The 22,036-nt window shown below is 42.6% G+C and overlaps 1 protein-coding gene across 5 annotated transcripts in view; it reads left to right on the top strand.

Moving 5' to 3' along the window:
* The window catches only part of arid1b (AT-rich interactive domain 1B), a 549,279-nt gene that overhangs the window by 371,234 nt on the left and 156,009 nt on the right, over positions 1-22,036 (top strand). For 3 of the 5 annotated variants that reach the window (XM_059648487.1, XM_059648486.1, XM_059648484.1), the window contains exon 7: positions 4,415-4,594. In XM_059648487.1, the coding sequence (XP_059504470.1) occupies positions 4,415-4,594 (180 nt within the window). Of the gene's footprint in view, positions 1-4,414; positions 4,595-14,500; positions 14,609-22,036 lie in introns of all 5 variants that reach the window. The other 2 variants (XM_059648485.1, XM_059648483.1) reach the window with 1 other exon arrangement.

Raw genomic sequence — 22,036 nt, 5'->3', positions numbered from 1 at the left:
GCGGGATGAGGTGGTAGGTCGGAAATGGAGGTGCGGCTTGAGGTGGGAGGAAGGGATGAGTAAGAGGGAGAACAAGTTAGGGAAGCGAAGACAGGCTGGGCTGGTTTTGGGATGCAGTGGGGGGAGGGGAGATTTTGAAGCTTGTGAAGTCCACATTGATACCATTGGGCTGCAGGGTTCCCAAGTGGAATATGAGTTGCTATTCTTGCAACCTTCAGGTGGCATCATTGTGGGACTGCAGGAGGCCCATGATGGACATGTCGTCTGAGGAATGGGAGGGGGAGTTAAAATGGTTTGCGACTGGGAGGTGCAGTTGTTTGTTGCGAACCGAGCGGAGATGTTCTGTAAAGCGGTCCCCGACCCTCCACTTGGTTTTCCCAAAGTAGAGGAAGCCACACCGGGTACAGTGGATACAATGTACTACATTGGCAGATGTGAAGGTGAACATCTGCTTGATATGGAAGGTCATCGTGGGGCCTGGGATAGGGGTGAGGGAGGAGGTGTGGGGGCAGGTGCAGCACTTCCTGCGATTGCAGGGGAAGGTGCTGGGTGTGGTGGGGTTGGAGGGTAGTGTGGAGCGGACAAGGGAGTCGCGGAGAGAGTGGTCTCTCCGGAAGGCAGACAAGGGTGGGGATGGAAAAAATAGCTTGGGTGATGGGGTTGGATTGTAGATGGCGGAAGTGTCGGAGGATGATGCTTTGTATCCGGAGGTTGGTGGGGTGGTATGTGAGAACGACGGGGATCCTCTGGGGGTGGTTGTGATGGGGGTGGGGTGTGAGGGATGTGTTGTGGGAGATGCGGGAGACACGGTCAAGGGCGTTCTCAACCACTGCGGGGGGAAGGTTGCGGTCCTTGAAGAACTTGGACATCTGGGATGTGCGGGAGTGGAATGCCTCATCGTGGGAGCAGATGTGGCGGCGGAATTGGGAATAGGGGATGGAATTTTTGCAGGAGGGTAGGTGGGAGGAGGTGTATTCTAGGTAGTTTTGGGAGTCAGTGTGCTTGAAATGGACATTAGTTTCTAGCCGGTTACCTGGGATGGAGATTGAGAGGTCCACGAAGGTGCGGGATGTGTTAGAGATGGCCCAGGTGAACTTGAGGTTGGGGTGGAAGGTGTTGGTGAAGTGGATGAACTGCTTGAGCTCCTCTGGGGAGCAAGAGGCGGCACCGATACAGTCATCAATGTAACGGAGGAAGAGGTGGGGTTTGGGGCCTGTGTAGGTGCGGAAGAGAGACTGTTCCACGTAACCTACAAAGAGGCAGGCATAGCTTTGGCCCATGCGGCTACCCGTGGCCACCCCATTTGTCTGTAGGACGTGGGAGGAGTCAAAAGAGAAGTTGTTGAGGGTGAGGACGAGTTCGGCTCGGCGGATGAGGGTGTCGGTGGAGGGGGATTGGTTGGGCCTGCGGGACAGGAAGAAGTGGAGGGCCTTGAGGCCATCTGCATTAGGAATACAGGTGTACAGGGACTGGACGTCCGTGGTGAAAATGAGGTGTTGGGTGCCAGGGAATTGGAAGTCCTGGAGGAGGTGGAGGGCGTGGGTGGTGTCACGGGCGTAGATAGGGAGTTCCTGGACCAAAGGGGAGAAAATGGAGCCAGATAGGTGGAGTTGAGTTCGGTGGGGCAGGAACAGGCTGAGACATTGGGTTGACCAGGGCAGGCAGGTTTGTGGATTTTAGGAAGGAGGTAGAAACAGGCCGTGCGGGGTTGGGGAACAATGAGGTTGGAGGTTGTGGGTGGGAGGTCCCCTGAGGTGACGAGGTCATGAATGGTGTTGGAGATGATGGTTTGGTGCTCGGGGGTGGGGTCATGATCAAGGGGGCGGTAGGAGGTGGTGTCGGAGAGTTGGCGTTTAGCCTCGGCAATGTAGAGGTCAGTGCGCCGTACTACCTCTGTGCCTCCCTTGCCCGCAGGTTTGGTGAGGTTGGGGTTGGAGCGGAGGGCTGCCCGTTCTGTGGGGGTGAGGTTGGAGTGGGAGAGAGGGGTGGAGAGGTTGAGGCGGTTGATGTCTCGACGATAGTTGGAAATGAAGAGGTCAAGGGAGGGTAGGAGGCCTGGGGGTGGTGTCCAGGAGGAGGACTTGTGTTGGAGGCGGATGAAGGGGTCAGTGGAGGGAGGGTTAGGCTCCCAGTTAACAAAGTAAGTGTGGAGGCGAAGGTGGCGGAAACACTGCTCGATGTCCAAACGTGACTGGTATTCGTTGATGTATGGGTGGAGGGGGACAAAGGTGAGCTTAGGACTTGCTTAGGACTGTCCGTTCGTCCTCAGTCAGTGGGAGGTCTGCGGGGATGGTGAAGATTCGGCAGGGCTGTGTGGCTGTCTTCTCTGGGGTTGCTGGCTGTGGAGGTTGTGGGTGGAGCGATGTGGTCGTCGGCTGTGGGCGGGGTTCCGTTGGCATCCGCTGTGGGCGGGGTTCCATCAGCTTCAAAATCTCCCCTTCCACCACTGCATCCCAAAACCAACCCAGTTCTTCCCCTCCCCCACTGCATCACAAACCCAGCCCAGCCTGCCTCCGCTTCCCTAACCTGTTCTTCCTCTTACCCATCCCTTCCTCCCACCTCAAGCCACACCTCCATTTCTGACCTACCACCTCATCCCGCCTCCTTGACCTGTCCGTCTTCCCTGGGCTGACCTATCCCCTCCCTACCTCCTCACCTATACTCTCCTGTCTACCTATCTTCTTTTCACTCCATCTTCGGTCTGCCTCCCCCTCTCTCCCTATTTATTCCAGTTCCTTCTCCCATCCCCCTCTCTGATGAAGGGTCTTGGCCCGAAACGTCAGATTTTGTGCTCCTGAGATGCTGCTTGGCCTCCTGTGTTCATCCAGCTCCACACTTTGTTATCTTAAATTCTCCAGCATCTGCAGTTCCCGTTATCACCACTACATTGTGGACATATGCTTTTGGCTGCAGAGAACAGTATCAACTCTCTTAAATATTTTCCCAGTAGTGACTACATTCCTCCTGTTTCCACAGCTAGAATTATCTCTTGAATTATGATGCTGTGGTCAGATTGCTTATCCACTGTTTCATTCCTGATCTTATCCGAGTAGGCTGCTAGAACATCAGTGTAGGGACTCCGGCTCCTCCAACGTTGATTCCCTGTCAGCATTACTTCAAGTCATTTCCCTGACAACAGACTAAGTACCATGGCAGGATTCAGTCCTGTTCATCTGGATTAATAGTCTAGCAATAATACCAGTAGGCCATTGTCTTTCCAGTGGAGGTAATTATCTCAAGGTAGGTTTTGGTGGGGATTTTTTTCAGTTAAGACAGCTTCGAACGTGCAACCTTCAGGTTACTTTAATTGCCATAACGTGCAAAGTTTTCTTACCATCCTGATCTTCCTTCACACTAATTATAGATTGTGGAAAGCCAATGGAAGGAAATGATTCAAAATCGTATAAACCAACAAATGTGTCAATTTCTGTATTGTACATGGCTAATAGAGCAAATAGAATAAAGTCATAATTTGCTACTTTGTATGAAGTAAGGAAATGATTAATGTTTAAATGAAGTGATTCTTATTACGAGGATTTATACCTACTTTTTGATACTGCATTTGGTTTCACTTTCTTCCTAACTTATTTAGGGCAGTTAGTAGAATAGGTTAATAACTCTCCAGTGCTCTAGGGTGGGCTGAAATAGTCTGGGGCTGCAAATTCTCTATGACCACTGTGTGCACCAATTGTCCACTTGGAAGATAGTTTTATTGTGGTAATCTTCATCTGGTTGATGAGCAATGTTGATACCTAGCTTCTGCTGTAAATGTGATGTTGAGTGATAAGCATGATTCCCCTGCCACTTGTAACTTGCTGGTTCCAGTTGATTTTATGTTTATTAAAAAGTATTTTTCCTAGGTGTGCATGCTGTTTAGTTATGATAAAATTGCATTGTACAGCACAATTTAATTGTATGTTTTCAATAGAGGACACCAAAATAACTAAAATTTAAACTAACACGCATGTCTTTATCCAGCTGAGTTAATAAAGAGAGGAAGTATTACAGTAGGTTGGATATCTTATAAATAACTGCATGGCTGTAAAAGTAACTCATGATGTTAGCGCTGTCAGTGTTTTGGTGTAACTCTTTGTTGAGCACAATGACAATGCAGGTTGACCATCAATTTATTTGCATATTATTTGTTTGGCTTCAGCATTGTAACTTAGTTAAACTTGCCTACTTTGGTAATGCTGGTGATTAATAGAAAAAAAGAATGATAAAAATTCTCTTCTGTGAAACTTGGCTATGGCAGACCGCGATGCATTAATTTTCAAAAAGGATATCCTAGAGTATTGTTCAGTTTCAAATGCTGTAATTTGCTGTTATCATTAGCTTTCTCTTTCTCTTTCTTGTTTATGATTGTGTCCATTCTGTCATTTATATCTCTCTCGCTATCTTTCCCTCTGTGTAGGTTTTATGCCAGGTATGCAAAGAAACTCGCAAATATCTCAGTATGGATCTCAGCATTCTGGTCCTCCTGTTTCTCCACATCCATCGCCTGGAGGACAGATGCAACCTGGTACAGTTCCTTACCAGCAGAGCAACTCCAGCAGCACTTATGGTCCTCAAAGTGGGCAGTATGGACCACAAGGTAATGTAAAGAAATTTGGATTAAAAACAGCCAAAGTTAGCAGAGACTGCTATAAAATGTCTAGCTACAAATAATGACAAAACAAGGTTCAAGATAACTCATCAACTACTGAGAATTTCATGACAAAACATCTCGCAAGATGTGGTTGTGTTTTGTGCACATACAAAAGCAGTTGTGTCCTAGGAAATCTGTCTACTTCAACCTTGGGTACTCCTGAAAGATACTTTATGCTGGCGCATAACTGATTAGATTGAAGCTGAGAAACGCACCGATTTCTGTAGCTGATCATCATCACGCATAGGATTTGAAATAATCATTTTATTTTTATGTCCATTAAATATAATCCTATCATCTATAGATATCAAACTTGGAAGATAATATGACTTCTTATGGAATGCAAATGAACAAGAAACATTTTTTTTCAGGTTAATAGTTAACTAATATACTTGCTGTATGCACCATTTAATATAACTCTTTAGAACTTGCTGGTTCACCTTTTTAAAAAAAACACGTCATTCAACCCAGAAGTGCTTCTTAGAGTCAGTCCCATGTGTACTGTGCACAAAATTTGTTGAAAGCCAAATATTCCAAACTTGTTAAAGTACAGAACCCTTTGCTAAATAATTGGAAAGCGGCTAACTTTTGGTATTTATATTACTTTATATTTGTAGTAAATTGACCTGAAAAGTACTGGTAGCAAGTTCATTGACACTAAAATCTTGTATGTAAACTAGAAGATGGTATGGTGGCACAGTAGTTAGCACTGCTGCCACATAGCGTCAGGGACACAGGTTCCATTCTAGCTTTGGGTGTCTGTCTAAAGTTTGCATGTTCTCTTGATGTCTGCATGGATTTCTGGCAGGTGCATCATTTTCCTCCTGTTAGCCCACATTGGGTTATGGGGATAGTATAATAATAAGTTCCAGACAGTTATTATGATCTTGAAGACATTACCAGAAAATCCAGTGGTAGCAGTTTGACTCATAACTTTGAAGTGGCAATTGAAGTTATACTTGAAAAGCAAAACGTTTTGTGAGGTAAGGAAGAACAGGGCACTTGGACTAATTGAATAGTTCTTCCAAAGTTATCTATGGGACAAATGACTTTCATCTGTGCTCTGTGGTTCCATGAAGAACAGCTGCAGGCATGCCAACTTAGAAGACCAGTAAAAACTGGGTGGGAAATTCGCTAGTGCTATTCGGGTGGATTTAAACTAGCTCAGAAGGGGGATGGGAAACTGAGGTGTAGTCCTAGTATACAGGAGGATGAGCGTAGGGAGGATATGGTCAGGGCCTCACTGTCACAGGAGTGTGCTGGCAGACAGCCAGCTGGATTGAAGTGTGTCTACTTTAATGCCAGGAGTATCCAGAATAAGGAAGGTGAGCTTGCAGCTTGGATTGGTACCTGGGACTTCGATGTTGTAGCCATTTCGGAGGCATGGATAGAGCAGGGTCAGGAATGGATGTTGCATGTTCCAGGCTTTAGATCATTCATTAAGGTCAGGGAAGGTGGTAAAAGAGGGGGGGACGTGTGGCTTTGTTGGTCACGGACAGTATAACGGCAGCTGAAAGAACCTTTGATGAGGACTCGTCTGCTGAGGTTACCGAGGAAGGTTTGTCGACTGAGTCAGTATGGGTGGAAGTTAGGAACAGCAAGGGAGCAGTCACCTCACTGGGGGTTTTCTACAGACCCCCAAATAGCAGTAGGGAGATCAAAGAACTCATTGGCCAGCAGATTGCTGAAAAGTGCAAACGTTGCAGGGTGGTTGTTATGGGTGACTTCAACTTTCCCAATATAGATTGGAACCTCCTTAGTTCAGATGGTTCGGATGGAGCCGTTTTTGTCAGGTGTGTTCAGGAGGGTTTCCTTACTGAGTATGTGGACAGGCCGACGAGGGGGAGGCCATTTTGGATTTGATGCTCGGCAATGAGCCAGGACAGGTGTCAGATCTCGTGGTGGGAGAACACTTTGGCAACAGTGACCACAACAGCCTGACATTTACCATAGCCATGGAAAGGGAAAGGAGCAGTTACCAGGGGTAGATATTTAACTGCGGTAAAGGAAACTATGACGCGATCAGACAGGAGTTGGGAAGTACAGATTGGGAGAAATTGTTCCACAGAAAGGGCACAGCAGACATGTGGAGGCTGTTTAAGGAGCAGTTGTTGTGAGTGATGTATGAATTTGTTCCTCTGAGACAGGTAAGAAGGGGAAAGATAAAGGAGCCTTGGATGACGGGTACAGAGGTGCTTCTTGTCAAAAAGAAAAAGGGAGCGTACGTAAGATGGAGGAAGCAAGAGTCTAGCACAGCTTTAGAGGATTACAGGCTTGCTCGGAAGGAGCTCAAAAGTGGACTGAGGAGGGCCAGGAGGGGGCACGAAAAAGGCTTGGCAGGAAGGATTAGGGAGAACCTGAAGGCATTTTACTCATACGTGAGGAATAAGAGAATGATCAGGGAGAAGGTAGGGCCGATCAGGGATAGCGTAGGGAACTTGTGCGTGGAGTCTGAGCAGATAAGGGAAGCCCTAAATGAGTTTTTTGCTTCGGTTTTCACTAAGGAAAGGGACCTTGTTGTGAATGAGAACTTTGAGGAGCAGGAAAACAGGCTTGAACAGATCTAGACTGAGGAAGTTGATGTGCTGGAAATTTTGGCAAACATTAAGATTGATAAGTCCCCAGGGCCAGACCAGATTTATCCTAGGTTGCTCCGGGAAGCGAGAAAGGAGGTTGCTAAGCCGCTGGCGATGATCTTTGCTTCCTTGCTCTCCACGAGAGTCGTACCGGGAGATTGGAGGAAGGCAAATGTTGTTCCTCTTTTCAAGAAAGGGAATAGGGAAATCCCTGGAAATTACAGACCAGTCAGTCTTACGTCTGTGGTCAGCAAGGTTTTGGAAAGAATTCTGAGGGATAGGATTTATGACTATTTGGAAAAGCATAGCGTGATTAAAGGGAGTCAACATGGCTTTGTGAAGGGCAGGTCATGCCTTACAAATCTCATTGAGTTCTTTGAGGAAGTCACGAGACAGGTTAATGAGGGTCGAGCAGTGGCTGTGGTGTACAATGACTTCAGCAAGGCATTTGATAAGGTTCCCCACGGCAGGCTCATTCATAAAGTCAGGAGGTATGGGATTCAGGGTGATTTGGCTGTCTGAATTCAGGATTGGTTGGCTGACAGGAGGCAGCGAGTGGTTGTAGATGGTAAGTATTCTGCCTGGAGGTCAGTGCTGAGTGGTGTCCCGCAGGGCTCTGTTCTTGGGCCTCTGCTCTTTGTAGTTTTTATAAATGACTTGGATGAGGAGGTTGAGCGGTGGGTTAGTATGTTTGCTGATGACACAAAGGTTGGAGGTGCCGTTGATAATATCAAGAGCTATTGGAGGCTTCAGCGAGGAATTGACAGAATGCAGAGCTGGGCTGAGAAATGGCAGATGGAGTTCAACCTGGGTAAATGCGAAGTGATGCATTTTGGAAGGTTGAACTTAAATGCTGAATTTAGGATTAAAGGCAGGATTCTCGGCAGTGTGGAGGAACAGCGGGATCTTGGTGTTCAAGTGCATAGCTCCCTCAAAGGTGCCACCCAGGTGGATAAGGTTGTGAAGAAAGCATATGGTGTTTTGGCTTTCATTAACAGGGGGATCGCGTTTAAGAGCTGCGAGGTTATGCTGCAGCTCTACAAAACCCTGGTAAGACCACACTTGGAATATTGTGTCCGGTTCTGGTTGCCCTATTATAGGAAAGATGTTGAGGCTTTGGAGAGGGTGCAAAGGAGGTTTACCAGGATGCTGCCTGGACTGGAGGGCTTGTCTTACGAAGAGAGGGTGACTGAGCTTGGACTTTTCTCTCTGGAGAGAAGGAGGAAGAGAGGTGACCTGATCGAGGTGTACAAGGTAATGAGAGGCATGGATGGAGTCGATAGCCAGAGACTTTTCCCCAAGGCAGGATCGACTGCCACGAGGAGTCATAGTTTTAAGGTGTTAGGAGGAAGGTAGAGAGGAGACGTTAGAGGGAGGTTCTTCACCCAGAGAGTTTTGAGCGCATGGAATAGTTTACCAGTGGTAGTCGTGGAAGCAGAGTCATTAGTGACATTTAAGCAACTGCTGGACATGCACATGGACAGCAGTGAATTGAGGGGAATGTAGGTTAGGTTATTTTATTTTTGGATTAGGATTATTCTACGGCACAACATCGTGGGCCGAAGGGCCTGTACTGTGCTGTACTTTTCTATGTTCTATGTTCTATGTTCTAAATTGTACATGGGTATATTAACCATACAACAAGAGCTTGTTGAAATCTATAAAAATTAACAGTAAGTCCAAAGATAACATTGTCTAAAAGAATCCTTGGGTTCTGGAAAATTCCCAGCAGATTGGAAAACTGCCAATGTAGCACCTTTACTTAGAAAGGGAAAGATTTTTTTAAAAAGTCAATAAGGGCTGGTTGGCTTAACATCTGTCTTGGGAAAAATGCTAGAGTCTGATATAAAGACTTAAATTGCAGAGCATTTAGGGATGCAAAATAAAATCAAGCAGAATCAGTGTGGCTTCCCAAAGGGAGAATCCTGCCTGACAAATTTATTAAGATTCTTTGAGGTGGTAACAAGCAGGATGCATGAAGGAAAAGCAATGGATATAATATGAGGATTTTCAAAAGGCATTTGATAAGGTACCATACATAATGCTACTTAATAAAATAGGAGCCCATAGTGTTAGAGGTAGTATATTGACATGGATAGAGGATTGGCTGACTAATAAAAGAGAGAGTTGAGATAAAGGAGACATTTTCAAGATGACATCCTGTGATTAGTGGTATGCTACAGGGAGCAATGCTGGGACAACAATTATTTACAATAAATTTAATGTCTTGGATGAGGAAAATGAATGTATTGTAAGTAGGTTTGTGCTAATGCAAAAAATAGGTGGGAACGCAAGTGGTGAGGATGACACGAATGCAGGTTAAGCAAGTGAACAAAAATCGAGCAGATGGCATATAATGTTGGAAGATGTGAGATAATGCACTTTTGGCAGGAAGCATTGGGAAGCTAAATATTATTTTAAATGGAGAACGACTGCAGAGTGCTGCACCAAACAGAGATTTGGCAGTCCTGCTGTACAGATCACAGAAAACTATGATGTATGTCCAGCGGATAGTATGAAAGGCAAATGTGTTATTGGCCTGTGTTTCAAAGGGAACGGAGTATAAATTTTGAGGGTTCTTGCTAAAACTATACAAGGCACTAGTCAGACCACAGCTGGAATACTCTGACCAGTTTTGGACTCTCTTATCTGAAAAGAAAGATACACTGGTGTTGAGATAGTCCATAGATGTTTCATTAGGTTGAACCCAGGGATTGAGGGACTGACTTATAAGTAGGTTCAGCCTGTACTCCGTTAAGTTTAGAAGCATGACACAGACTGCCATCCAGTCTCTCCTTGCCATTCTACAAAGAATTTGTTGTTGCCTTATTTCCTTAACTTTAATCTTCTTCCTTTTCCTCCCTCACCAATTTGTTCTGATGCTGATGTAGCTCTGAGAATAGTTATTTTGCTGTACAGTGAGTGAATTTCTGATAATGTGAAATGCATCACAAGAATTTCTGTGCACAGCAGTCAGCAGAATTCTACTCCACAAGACAACTAAAACATAAAGTAGAAGTGGCAAGTGACATTACTATGAGCAATGTCGATTCTGATTCACTGTCAAACTAACATTGATGTAGAAGTAAATGAGTAAAAACAGGTGCCTGACGTGTCAACTTGAGAAAAGATGTAAATCAAGAGTTGTTTATTTAATTGACCTGTTTTGTGTGATGATAAAATGTTTTTGCAACATTGAGGGTTCTTTGTAGAAAAGTGGTTAGTGCAGTAAAATTAAGCTACCATTTAATTCAAAGAGAGATATTAGGAACTGCCAATGGTGGAGAATCTGACAACACTGTGTGAAGCTGGAAGAACACAGCAGGCCAAGCAGCATCGCAGGAGCAGGAAAGTTTGACGTTTCGGGTTGAGACCCTTCTGAAGAAATGTCAAATTTTCCTGCTGCTTGGCCAGCTGTGTTCATCCAGCTTCACACTGTGTTACCATTTAATTCAAGCTTGGTTTCTGATTTTTCTTTCTAATTTACAGTAGTGTTCAAAAGAATTATTTACAATGCAGGGTCTGCAGATCATCCAAGACACAAATCAAATAAGGTTCTAGCTGTTAAAACTGAACACGTGAACCATGTTCATTTCAGGAGATATTAGTGCAATTTCTTCCATTGAATCAGAAAGCTGTATTGGCAAAATTTCTTTTAGTAAGAATACTGTGTTTTAGCCAAAGGGCACATTTTTACCTTTGATTAATGCACACGTTTCCCAGATGTCAACTTTTAAAAATAATGTGTCACCTCAATTTTTATTTGCTAAACTGATAATCCTGTTAAGAGTGAAGGTTGATTACAGATGAAGGAGGAAAGAACCTAGAATGCTTTGGAATTTTTTGCGTGCAGTCCTTTTTTTCAGTAAATTATCTGAGTTAATATTCTTCATGAAAGATTATTTAGGGATGGAAGAGAGATTTTAGTTCTGAATTTGTGATGAATGGCTAAAGGGACAGCAAGATTTTTCTGTGCATCATTTGGTTGTGATCTGTATTGTACCACCACATAGGATCTCTTCTAAAGGCTAAAGTTTCAGTTGTCTCTCTTATTCTTCTGAAAATGCGTTGATGTAGGGCCTTGAGTACAGGATCCCATACAGTTCAATAATACATACATCATATGCTATTTTACTGTTATATGGAGCAAATCCCATTCATTCCCAGGAGAATATATTGTAGTTTGGCTGAAGTCGCCCATCATTTAATGTTACACTCTATGATATCCAATGCCAGGGCAGAATTTGCAGAGACAAAAATAATTTTATATTCACCGGCTGCTCCGGTCTTAATCTTTCAAAATGTTTAAATGATAATGAACCATAAGCATTTGAACTGTTGTGTAACTGAGTCGTAGGTACACCACTAAAACTGCATTAAGAAGACTATTTCTAGGAAATCTCTTTCTTTGAGCTATTTCATGCCTCTTGCTGCCCTTGCTCTATTGTTGCATTTTTGTTAAACACCCTCCACCACTGTGCTAGGTATGAGATACAATTACACTTCACAAAGGCTGGAAGTCATGAAGGAAACAGGCTATTCCATTTATAATCGCTTTCCCCTTTCAGTTCCTATACAACCTTAAGTTTTGCAAGAATTTCCTAAAGTAGCTGACCCTTGCAGTTCCGTGCAGGATGGCAGCCTTTTGATTTCTCATCTAATCAGCATCATATTTAGAAAGTATCAACAGCTCACTGCAAAAGGTGTTCCCACAAAAATGGGTGTTATCTATACATGTTCATCAGAAGCCAGTGGATGACAAACTAGAGCAGAAATCCTAGCTTTTTAAAACATTTCTCCTTCTCCAGAATTGGTGCACCTTTGTAAGCACAGACCAAGGATTTGAATGTGTATTTTGCTGCTTTGTAAGATTAAATTGTGTACCAGCCATGATTTTTCATATTAGACATGAAGCCAATTTGAATGAACATACAGCTTGAAGACCAAATTTAAAGATTATTTAAATAATTTGAATAAATATAAGAAAAAGAATCCCAAGATTTGCATGACTAAGTCAACTAACAAAGATTTACTGTTGAGATTTAAAGGTAGCTTGGAGAATATTACTAGAAAACGTCTTTCATGCATTGTACAAAGTTTATTTTAGCACCAAGAAAGACTGGTAGAATTGCAAATATAGCCCATTTTTACAATAGTATTATTATACAATGCGTTTGCAGTATTATGGTATCAGGGTTGAGGATCTGCAGTTATGTGGAAGGATGAGAAGCTGATGATTTCCTTAGAGCGGAGAAAGCTAATGGAAGATTTGATAAAGTTGTTCAAAATTAAAGTGTGTTGAATAACAGACAGGAAGAAACTATGCTGCCTGGCAGGGGGCCAGTGACCACAGGACACAGATTGTTATCATCCAGAATGCAGTGTGGTGAAAGTTAATTCAATAATGCTTTCCAAAGAGTATTAAATAAATGCTTAACAAAGGAAACATTTCAAAAGTCATGGGGAAGCAGCAGGAAAACCATGCCATTTGAAAAGATCGTTCAAAGATTTGATACAAAGACAGTATACTAAATGGCTGTCTTCTGCTGGATGATTCAACGATTCAAAGCTTCAGAATTTACAAAAACTAGGAATTCAGGAATGTTGAGCTAAACCAGAGTTGTGACTGCCATGATAATGAAATTTCCACAATTATCTCCTTTGCTGTTAAACAGTTAACAAGAAAGTAAATATCTTTGTTAAAATATATAAGCCAAAAAATTGTGTAATGCAAAATATTTTCAATTAGGTATCAGCTTTGGCTCATTGAGCTCAGGAGGTTTGTATATTCAAGCCCTACTCCAAGAACTTTAAATCTCAGCTAGTGTGAAGGGAGCATTGCATCGTCCGAGGTGCAATCTTTGCAATGAAACATTCATTCATGGCTCCTTCAGATGAACACAAAAGATTCCTTGGTACAATTGAAAGAGCAGGAGCATTCTCCTGGTGTCTTGTTTAATTTTTATTTCTCAAATAATAGCACCAAAATAAATGATCTGATCATTTATCTCGTTGGTTGCAACACCTTACTGTGCAAGTTGCTGTGTTTCCCTACATGACAATAGCTATTGCAATTAAAAAGTATTTCATTGACTATTATATTCTGAGTTTATAAAAGGTATTTTGCAATCCTTTATCTTCAAACTGTTTTGTGGACATTTTTCTATATTGCCAAAGTAGAAAAGAAAGTTTTGATTTCAACTTGAAATCATTTTCCTTAAAGCAGGATGTTTGATTGACACCCAGAGATAGCAGGAACTGCAGAAGCTGGAGCATCTGAAATAACAAGGTGCAGAGCTGGATGAACACAGCAGGCCAAGCAGCATCAGAGGAGCAGGAATGCTGACTTTTCGGGCCTAGACTCTTCTTCAACAGAAGTGTCTAAGCCCGAAAAGTCAGCCTTCCTGCTCCTCTGATGCTGCTCGGCCTGCTGTGTTCATCCAGCTCTGCACCTTGTTATCTATGATAGATACCCATCTGCTGTTTATTCTCAGTTTAGGAAGTTCTAATTAAGCACATCCTGCCAGTAGTTCTGAGGTCTTTAATTGTGTTTGACCTGTGACATCATGTAACAGCATCTGCTTAGAATTCGAGTTAAATCAGTTATATTCAATTGGTATAATCTTCAGTATCGGTAGAGCTCAGTTGTGTACCGTAATCAGTTTTAAAACATCACCAGATCTGTGTCATTATCACATTGCTTAAAAGGTGTGGGTTGAATGACAATGGCATGACAAGACCCTGAGAGGAATGAACTTGACGTTCTTTTTTAACCTTCTGAATTATACTATGATGTGCTGTGATGATTTTTGTTCATTGATATCAAGCATGTGAACTTACCTACTCCCACTTCCTGTGTTTCTTCATGTACCTGATGTCTTTTCCAAATTACCTTCCAATTTTGTATTTTGTGAAAGCCCGCCTCTTGTGGACACAGTTAACCACCCTCAGTTACTAAGAAATTGCCTGCTCCGTCCCCATTCCCTGTCTCCAAGGTGCCAGTGTGAGTGTTGCAGGAAACGCAGGGGAGAATTATGGCAAAGTCAAATGGCCATGTGTTGAAAAGGATAGTTAGAGCATAAGTGAGAGTCTAGTATAAATTTGAAAAGAAGGAAAAAGTAGGTCCAGATTTTCTAACCTCCTGTCCTCTTGCTGCATCTCATCCTTTTGAATCTGACGAAAGGAAAGAGACAGAACATTTTTGATGACTTGGCAGCTGAGTTGTGAAGGAGACTATGCCATGGCCCTGTGTTTATTGTGGATTCTCCTGGAGCAGGTTGTGCCATGACAGTTAAAAGAAATGGCAGCACTCATGGAATGGAAGGAAAGGACAGGGGCACTGTCGATCTCGAAGTAGCAAAGGTCGTCGACGGAAGCGCTGGAGGTAAGAATCTGAACAAGAAAAGAAAGGAGTTAGACAATTGGGTTAAATGGAATGCAGGGCAGAAGGGGGAAGAGGGACAGTAACTAACTAAAGCAAATAACAAATGGAGTGCTTGGGAACATCTTAGGGTTTAGAACTAACATAAAGTTATAGTTGTGAAGCAATTGTATTGTTCAGTTAATCCTATATTATCCCAACACAATTTACAACTGTGGGTTAGATGTTTTAGCCAGTGGCTGCCTTAGTTCTACCTTTGCAAGCTACTGAAAAATTCAGTATTAAAAACAATTTTTTCTGGAACATTACATCAAATTCCTAGTGGACTATGCGAGGCAGCAAAAAAAAATGCAGGACCCAAACCAAGAAAGTTTCTTGCATAAACAATTGGGGGTAGGTATGCAGTCTGATGCTCTGCACTCAGAAGGTGCTTAAATCAAATCACTTGATGGTTCATTTTTCTGACCCTGAAGTATAACTAAGTTGTGATGAATTTAAATTATTAGATGATTCTGTTTTTGAGTGCAGAAATTACTATTAGATATTCTAATTAGATTGTTGCTAATTAGCAAGACCAAATTTTCTGGTATAAATCTGAGGGTTGGGAAAGAATTTCATAATATAAATTCTCCTGTTTGCAGTTGCTTTTGATTACTGCTCATATTGAGCATATTTGTTCGCAGTTGCATTTTAGTGTATCTGGTGAAGAACTGAGCTGACAACTGCACAAATTCACATCACTTGAGTCACTTGAACATCAATTATATAAAACTAATTTTGATTTGGAGGCCAAAAACTTGAAACTGGTTCCTAGTGTTTATCACATTGGTAGATTTAGAGACTCGATATCCAAATTCTGATTAGTAGCCAGGACAAATGGATTATTCAAAAGGGATGAGTCCTTGGGCTGAACTTAGTTTCACTAATGTTCTGCTCTGTTCCAATTCTTGATTTGAATTTCACCAAGGGACCAATATGTGCCAACAAATCTTTCACCCAATTCCTTCCATCAGCTTGCTGTTTCTGGGGAGTTTGAGTTTCTCCTTATGGATTTAGGATTTTAGCCAGTTAAGCAATCTGAGCATCTTACGTTGAACACCTAGTTATACAATAATGTAACCTAAAGAATAACATTTCTGTTGTGATTTGAATCAGTGCTCACACTTTTCATACATGTATATAACCAGCTGTTCTGCAGACAGACAGATTGAGAAAGTACCTGGTGAGGTATAATGAGCTACTAATTAAATTACTTTATTTCACAATGACTGAGAACAGACAAATATTCATGGTAGGATTGACATAATTAATCAGTACAATCTGTGTGAAATTATAAAATAATAACATGCTGTGACACTTTTCATCATCTTGCTTGACTTAAAATAATTTTCTAATTAATTTGCATTTTCATTCTGAATCTAGGGAAGACGAATCCTAGCAGATTTGTATTGTAAAGTTCAATTAACTACTTGTGTCCCTGTCTCTCCCTTCTTCTTCCTATATTTAAATCTCAAGATGACAGCTTATTTGAAACAGCTGTTGAAATGACTTGTGAGTAGGCTTGTTCCAGTACAATGGATGTTAGCTGTTTATTGATTATGGAGATATCAAAAGTTACCTATCATTTGCAGTTTTAGAAAGCAACATAAAATGCCAGTTCATGCTATTTCAACTAACTTCTATCATAATACCTTAGGATCCTGTGGAGACTGATAACTCTACACAAGAAAGTTGCATTTCCAATTAACAATCATACAAGGTTTCAAGTTTTAAGACTTTATTGTAACAAATTAAAAGCAATGTTGACTGAACATTATTTAGTTGGCAGCTAATTAAACTACAAAGAATAACACTCCGGACAATGATGCCAATGTACAAGAAACCCTCATAAGGAAGACCAGCAGTATATAAAAATGCAGTCGTTAGAAGAGGTTCCATAGTGAGGAGACAAACAGGTGCTTCTGTAATGGTCATCGAGCCCTCTAGTGTCAGGGTAAGGGACATCATTTGGAGAATACACATTATCCACGCATGTTGATACCAAAGGCTCAGAATGGGTATTGAGGAGAAAGGGAGGCAGTTAAAGATAAAACCTTTAAGATGATAATCGCTGGATTGCGCCCAGTGCCATGCATCAGTAAAAGTAGATATAGGAAGGCAGGGAGAACTGATGTGCAGTTTGGGGCTTGATGCAGGAGAGGGTACTCCAGATTCTTAGCACTTTGCCATCAGTTCTGGGATAGGAGGCATCTGCACAAAGGGATAAGTTGCACTTCAGGAGTTGGCCAGAGTCCCCACAAGAATGTTCACTAGTCTTGTTGGGAAGAGGTTTTAAACTAATTTGATTGAAGACAAAGCACCAACATATGGAAAAAAGACAAAATTGAAGAAGGTTCATGAAGAAATATATAGATAATTGTTGAATAGTACTGGAGAAATGTTCCATATTAGATAGAAAAAACGAAGTAGAATTGCAAAACATACATTCTAAAGCTGTCTCTGTATGTTTACAAAAGGACAAGATGTAAGATTCACAGCTGCAAGTGTGAAAAGCCATGTGGGAATATGTTGTGATCATAACAGAAACCTGAATTCCAGACAGTGAAGATTGAACACTCAGAAACCTCAGATACAAAGTGTTCATGACTATTTCTTTGACCTGTCCATTTTTAGTCCAAGTTGGAAGAAAGCTTTACTGGGTATGGTGCTGGGAAATGATTGATTTATTGTCACTTCTACCAAAATAGTGAAAAGTTTTGTTTACGAGCGGTAAGGCAGATTGTAGAAAGCAAAGGATTTACACATCAAAAAGACTTAGGCAGAGGCATACAGGGGGTGTGCTAAGTGAGATCAAAGTTAGCAAGATCGGCATTATTTGACACTGGAGAGTCCTTTCATCAGTCTGATAACAGCCGGGAAGAGGCTGTTCCTGAACCTGTTCATGCATATGTTCAGGCTTCTGTACTTTCTGCCTGATGGAAGAGGTTATAGGAAATTGTCTTCGGGGTGCGATGGGTCTTTGATGTATGCAGCCTTTCTGCGGCAGCAAGCTGTGTAAATGGATTCCATGGATGGAAGGTTGGCTTCCATGATGATCTGGGCTGTGCACACCACCTTCTGTTGTTTCTTATAGTCCTGGGCAGAGCAGTTGCCATACCAGGCCATTATGCACCTGGACACTATGCTTTCAATGGTGCATCTGTAGAAGTTTGTGAGTGATCTTCTGGATATTCCTAATTTCCTGGGCCGCCTGAGAAAGAAGAGACGTTGGTGTGCCACCTTGACCTTCGCATTTATGTGGGAAGTCCAGAACGTGATGTCAGTTGTCGTCACTCTGAGGAGCTTGATACTTGTTTATCCTGTTAGCCTCAGTTCCATTGATGCAGATCGGGGCGTGTTCTCCCCCTTCCTTTCTGAATGTAAATTATCAGTTTTTAGTTTAGCCGACATTGAGGGACAGATTGTTTTTATTGCACCACATCACCAAGCCCTCTATCTCCCTTAGAGTTTGACTTGTCATTGTTAGTTATCCCAACCTCAACGGTGGTGTCGTCAGCAATCTTTAGATGACGTTTGTTTGGAATTTGGCAACACAGTCGTAGTGAAGGCCTGACTGACCCAAGACCAGCAGCAGTGTGACCTCGAGGAGGCCTGACCGGCCTCGGCCATGTTTCCAATCCCCCGACTACCAGACTCTTAGAGACTTAACACGCCCAGGCCTGACTCACTTACCTGCAAGAAATGAAGACTCGCTCCACCAGCGCCCAGGACTGCCCAGGTTCAGAAATCCCACCACCGTGGTCCGTCCCCAAACAGACTGGACCAGTCCAGGCCTGAACTCTGACCTTGCAGCGAGCCACACTGGGGAAGGTGCAGCCCAACCAGACCCAATTCACTTACCTGTTGGAGCAACAACTTGCAGCACCAACTCTTGGGACCATCAAGATGCAGGAAACCTACAAGAAAACAGGGAAAATGTGCTGGCCTGAAGGTGAGGTTGAAACAGCATGGTTTCAAGACTCCCGTCCCTAACATACCCCTAGCAAATGTCCAAAGTATCAACATGGATGAACTCAGATCTAGACTTACCTACCAGAGGGAACTGAGAAACTGTTGTGTGCTCTGCTTCACAGAGACTTGGCTCACCCCTGCCATTCCCAACTGCACCCTACCAGCTCAGAGATAGTAGAATTGCTGATGCTAGAGTTTGAGATAACAAGATATGGGGCTGGATGAACACAGCTGGCCAGGCAGCATCAGAGGAGCTGGAAAGCTTTCCTGCAGAGACCCGCATGGTGTCCTTGGGTAAGGCAAAGGGCAGTGGATGTGCTTCCTGATCAATGGATGTAGCGATCCTGGCAAGTTATTGCTCCCCAGACCTAGCATACCTTACAGTAAAATGCTTCCTACCTACCACAAGAGTTTGTCTCTGCCATCCTGACAGCATACCACCCCATGCAGATGTGAAGAATGCCCTAGGTGAGATTTACACCGCCACAGACACTTTAGAAACAGAATTCCCTGAGGCCCAATTCATTGTCGTTGGAGACTTCAGCCACGTTAACCTCAAGCAGGTGATGCCAAAGTACCACCAACACAGGACCAAACATTCTGGACCATCAGTACACAACCATCAAAGACGCCTGCCACTCCATCCTCTGCCCACACTTCAGAAAATCAGATCACAGTGCTGTGTTTCTCCTCTCATCTTATGAGCAAAAGCTGAAACAGGAGAACGGCTAACTTCACTGGAATTGGAAGGGATCTGGTTGTTAAACCAGTTGCCAAAGGATGACAGGAGGCGTCTGCACAAACCGATAGGTTGCACTTCAGGAGTTGGCCAGAGTCCCCACAAGAATGTTCACTAGTCTTGTTGGGAAGAGGTTTTAAACTAATTTGATTGAAGACAAAGCACCAACATATGGAAAAAAGACAAAATTGAATAAGGTTCATGAAGGAATATATAGATAATTGTTGAATAGTACTGGAGAAATGTTCCATATTAGATAGAAAAAACTAAATAGAATTGCAAGACATACATTCTAAAGCTGTCTCTGTATGTTTACAAAAGGACAAGATGTAAGATTCACAGCTGCAAGTGTGAAAAGCCATATGGGAATATGTTGTGATCATTAACAGAAACCTGAATTCAAGACAGTGACAACCTATGGGAGAACAATTGGCCATCTTTTATGGAGGAGTGGCTTCTGCTACAGGCTAGATACATTCCAGCAAGGGAGAAAGGTAAAGGACCTAAAGCCTGGATGACCAGTGTGAATATGATGAAACAAAGTAAACGGATGTAGGATACATCGAGACATAACGATATACAGCACGGAAACAGACCCTTTGGTCCAACTCATCCATGCTGATCAGATATACTAAATTAATCTAGTTGCATTTGCCAGCATTTGGCCCATATCTCTCTCAACCCTTATTCATATACCCATCCAGATGCCTTTTAAATATTCTAATTGTACCAGGCTCCACCATTTCTTCTGGCAGCTCATTCGATACACGCACTATTCTCTCCGTGAAAAAAGTTGGCCCTTATGTCCCTTTTAAATCATTTCTCTCTCCCCTCAAACCTGCATTCTCTAGTTTGGGAGTTTCCCACCATGAGGAAAAGACCTTGTCTATTTACCTTGTCCATGCTCCTCTTGATTTTATAAACCTCTCAGGTCACCTCTCAGCCTTCAGTGCTCCAGAGAAAATAATCAGCCAGTCCCTAAAGCTCAAACCCTTCAACCCTCACAATATCCTTTTAAATCTTTTATGAGCCCTTTCATGTTGCACAACATCCTTCCTACAGCAGGGAGACCAGAATTGCGTGCAGTATTCCAATAGAGGCCTTACCAATGTCCTGGACAGCCACAACATGACTTCCTAACTTCTACACTCTGTGCACTGACCAGTAAAGACTATCCTGTCTACCTGCGACTCCACTTTCAACGAACTATGAACCTGCAGTCCAAGGTCTCTTTGTTCAGCAGCACTCCCTAGGATCTTACCATTAAGTGTATAAGCCCCGCCCTGATTTGTCTTTCCAAAATGCAGCATATCACATTTATCGACATTAAATTCCAACTATGTTACCTTCGCTACCCATAACACCTCCAATTTTGGTGTCATTTACAAACTTACTGATCATACCTCCTTTGTTCACATTCGAAACATTTGTATAAATGACAAAAAGCAGTGGACCCAGCACCAGCCGCCTTCTAGGAAATCATTCCATCTCTGTAATCATCCAACATTCCCGACACCTACTAGCCTTGCGCTTCCTAACAGGAACATACTGTCTCTGGACTCTCATTATCTCATTTTTGAAAGCTTCCCATTTTCCAGTCTTCCCTTTACCTGCAAACATCTCACCCCTATCAAATTTTGAAATTTCTTGTCTCATACTGTCAAAATTGTCCTTCCTCCAATTTAGGTGTTGGATGAGTTCTTCAAAAAAGATCCAGGCCAAAAACTGTAGGTTAGCAAGTATTATAAAGAGATAAAAAGGCTAGAGTATGGAAATAAAATGGCCTTTCACATAAAAGAAGACGCAAATATTCCAATCGGCTTTAAAAAGCAAGCCGGGAGCGAGAAGCATGTGGTGACTTAAGTCAGGAAGGGGAACATAGATGATTTTGTAAAGCTATTCAGATATGTTTTGATACACGTCTGGAGCAGATTTCTGGGCCTTAGGGACATTGATCTGTAAGAGCCCCTTAGAGAGGGGTAGCAAGAACTGCAGATGCTTGGAAAGCTGGGGAAGGTTAGAATATATAATGATTACTTCTGACAAAATATTATGGAAGTTGGAAATCTGAAAAAAAGGAACAAGAAAAGCTAGAAATATTCAGTATGCCAGACAGTTTCTTTCCACAGAAGCTGAGATAGCATTTCTGAAACAAAAACAGGAATTGTCAAGGACCTCAGCAGACCTAGCAGCATCTACTGAAGAAAGCAATGTCAGCATTTTGGATCCATTTAGTTCTGAGAAGGGTCACTGAACTCAAAGTGCTGACTCTGCTTTTGCTCCACGGATGCTGCCAGAACTATTGAGGTTCTCCAGAAATTTTGTTTTTGTTTCAGATTTCCAGCATCTTCAGTTGTTTGCTTTTGCTTATCAATTTCTGAAAACTTAAACTTAATCCATCTTCTCAAAGATTGGAAGCAGCAAATGAGAGCATTCCCGAAATCAGTTTGTATATACATAATATCTGCTTCTCTATGCACTCAATCTTTAGTGGCTCTAGTGCTTGCCAATGGGTTAGGCTAGACGGATCAAACAATTCAGTTGCTGGAACTTAAACTGTAATATTGCTTTGGCAAAAACAACTTTATAGTTGAGACAGAGATTAATTGTCAGAATTTAAGTGAGGCTTGAATTTGAGCCTCAGATGGACACGAGTGAGCGAATCTGTTCTTGGAGCCAGT

The sequence above is a fragment of the Stegostoma tigrinum genome, chromosome 9 (assembly GCF_030684315.1).
Source record: "Stegostoma tigrinum isolate sSteTig4 chromosome 9, sSteTig4.hap1, whole genome shotgun sequence".
In the NCBI taxonomy this organism is placed as follows: Eukaryota; Metazoa; Chordata; class Chondrichthyes; order Orectolobiformes; family Stegostomatidae; genus Stegostoma; species Stegostoma tigrinum.
Note: the sequence above shows the minus strand (reverse complement) of the source record. Positions and strands in the feature narration are given on the sequence as shown.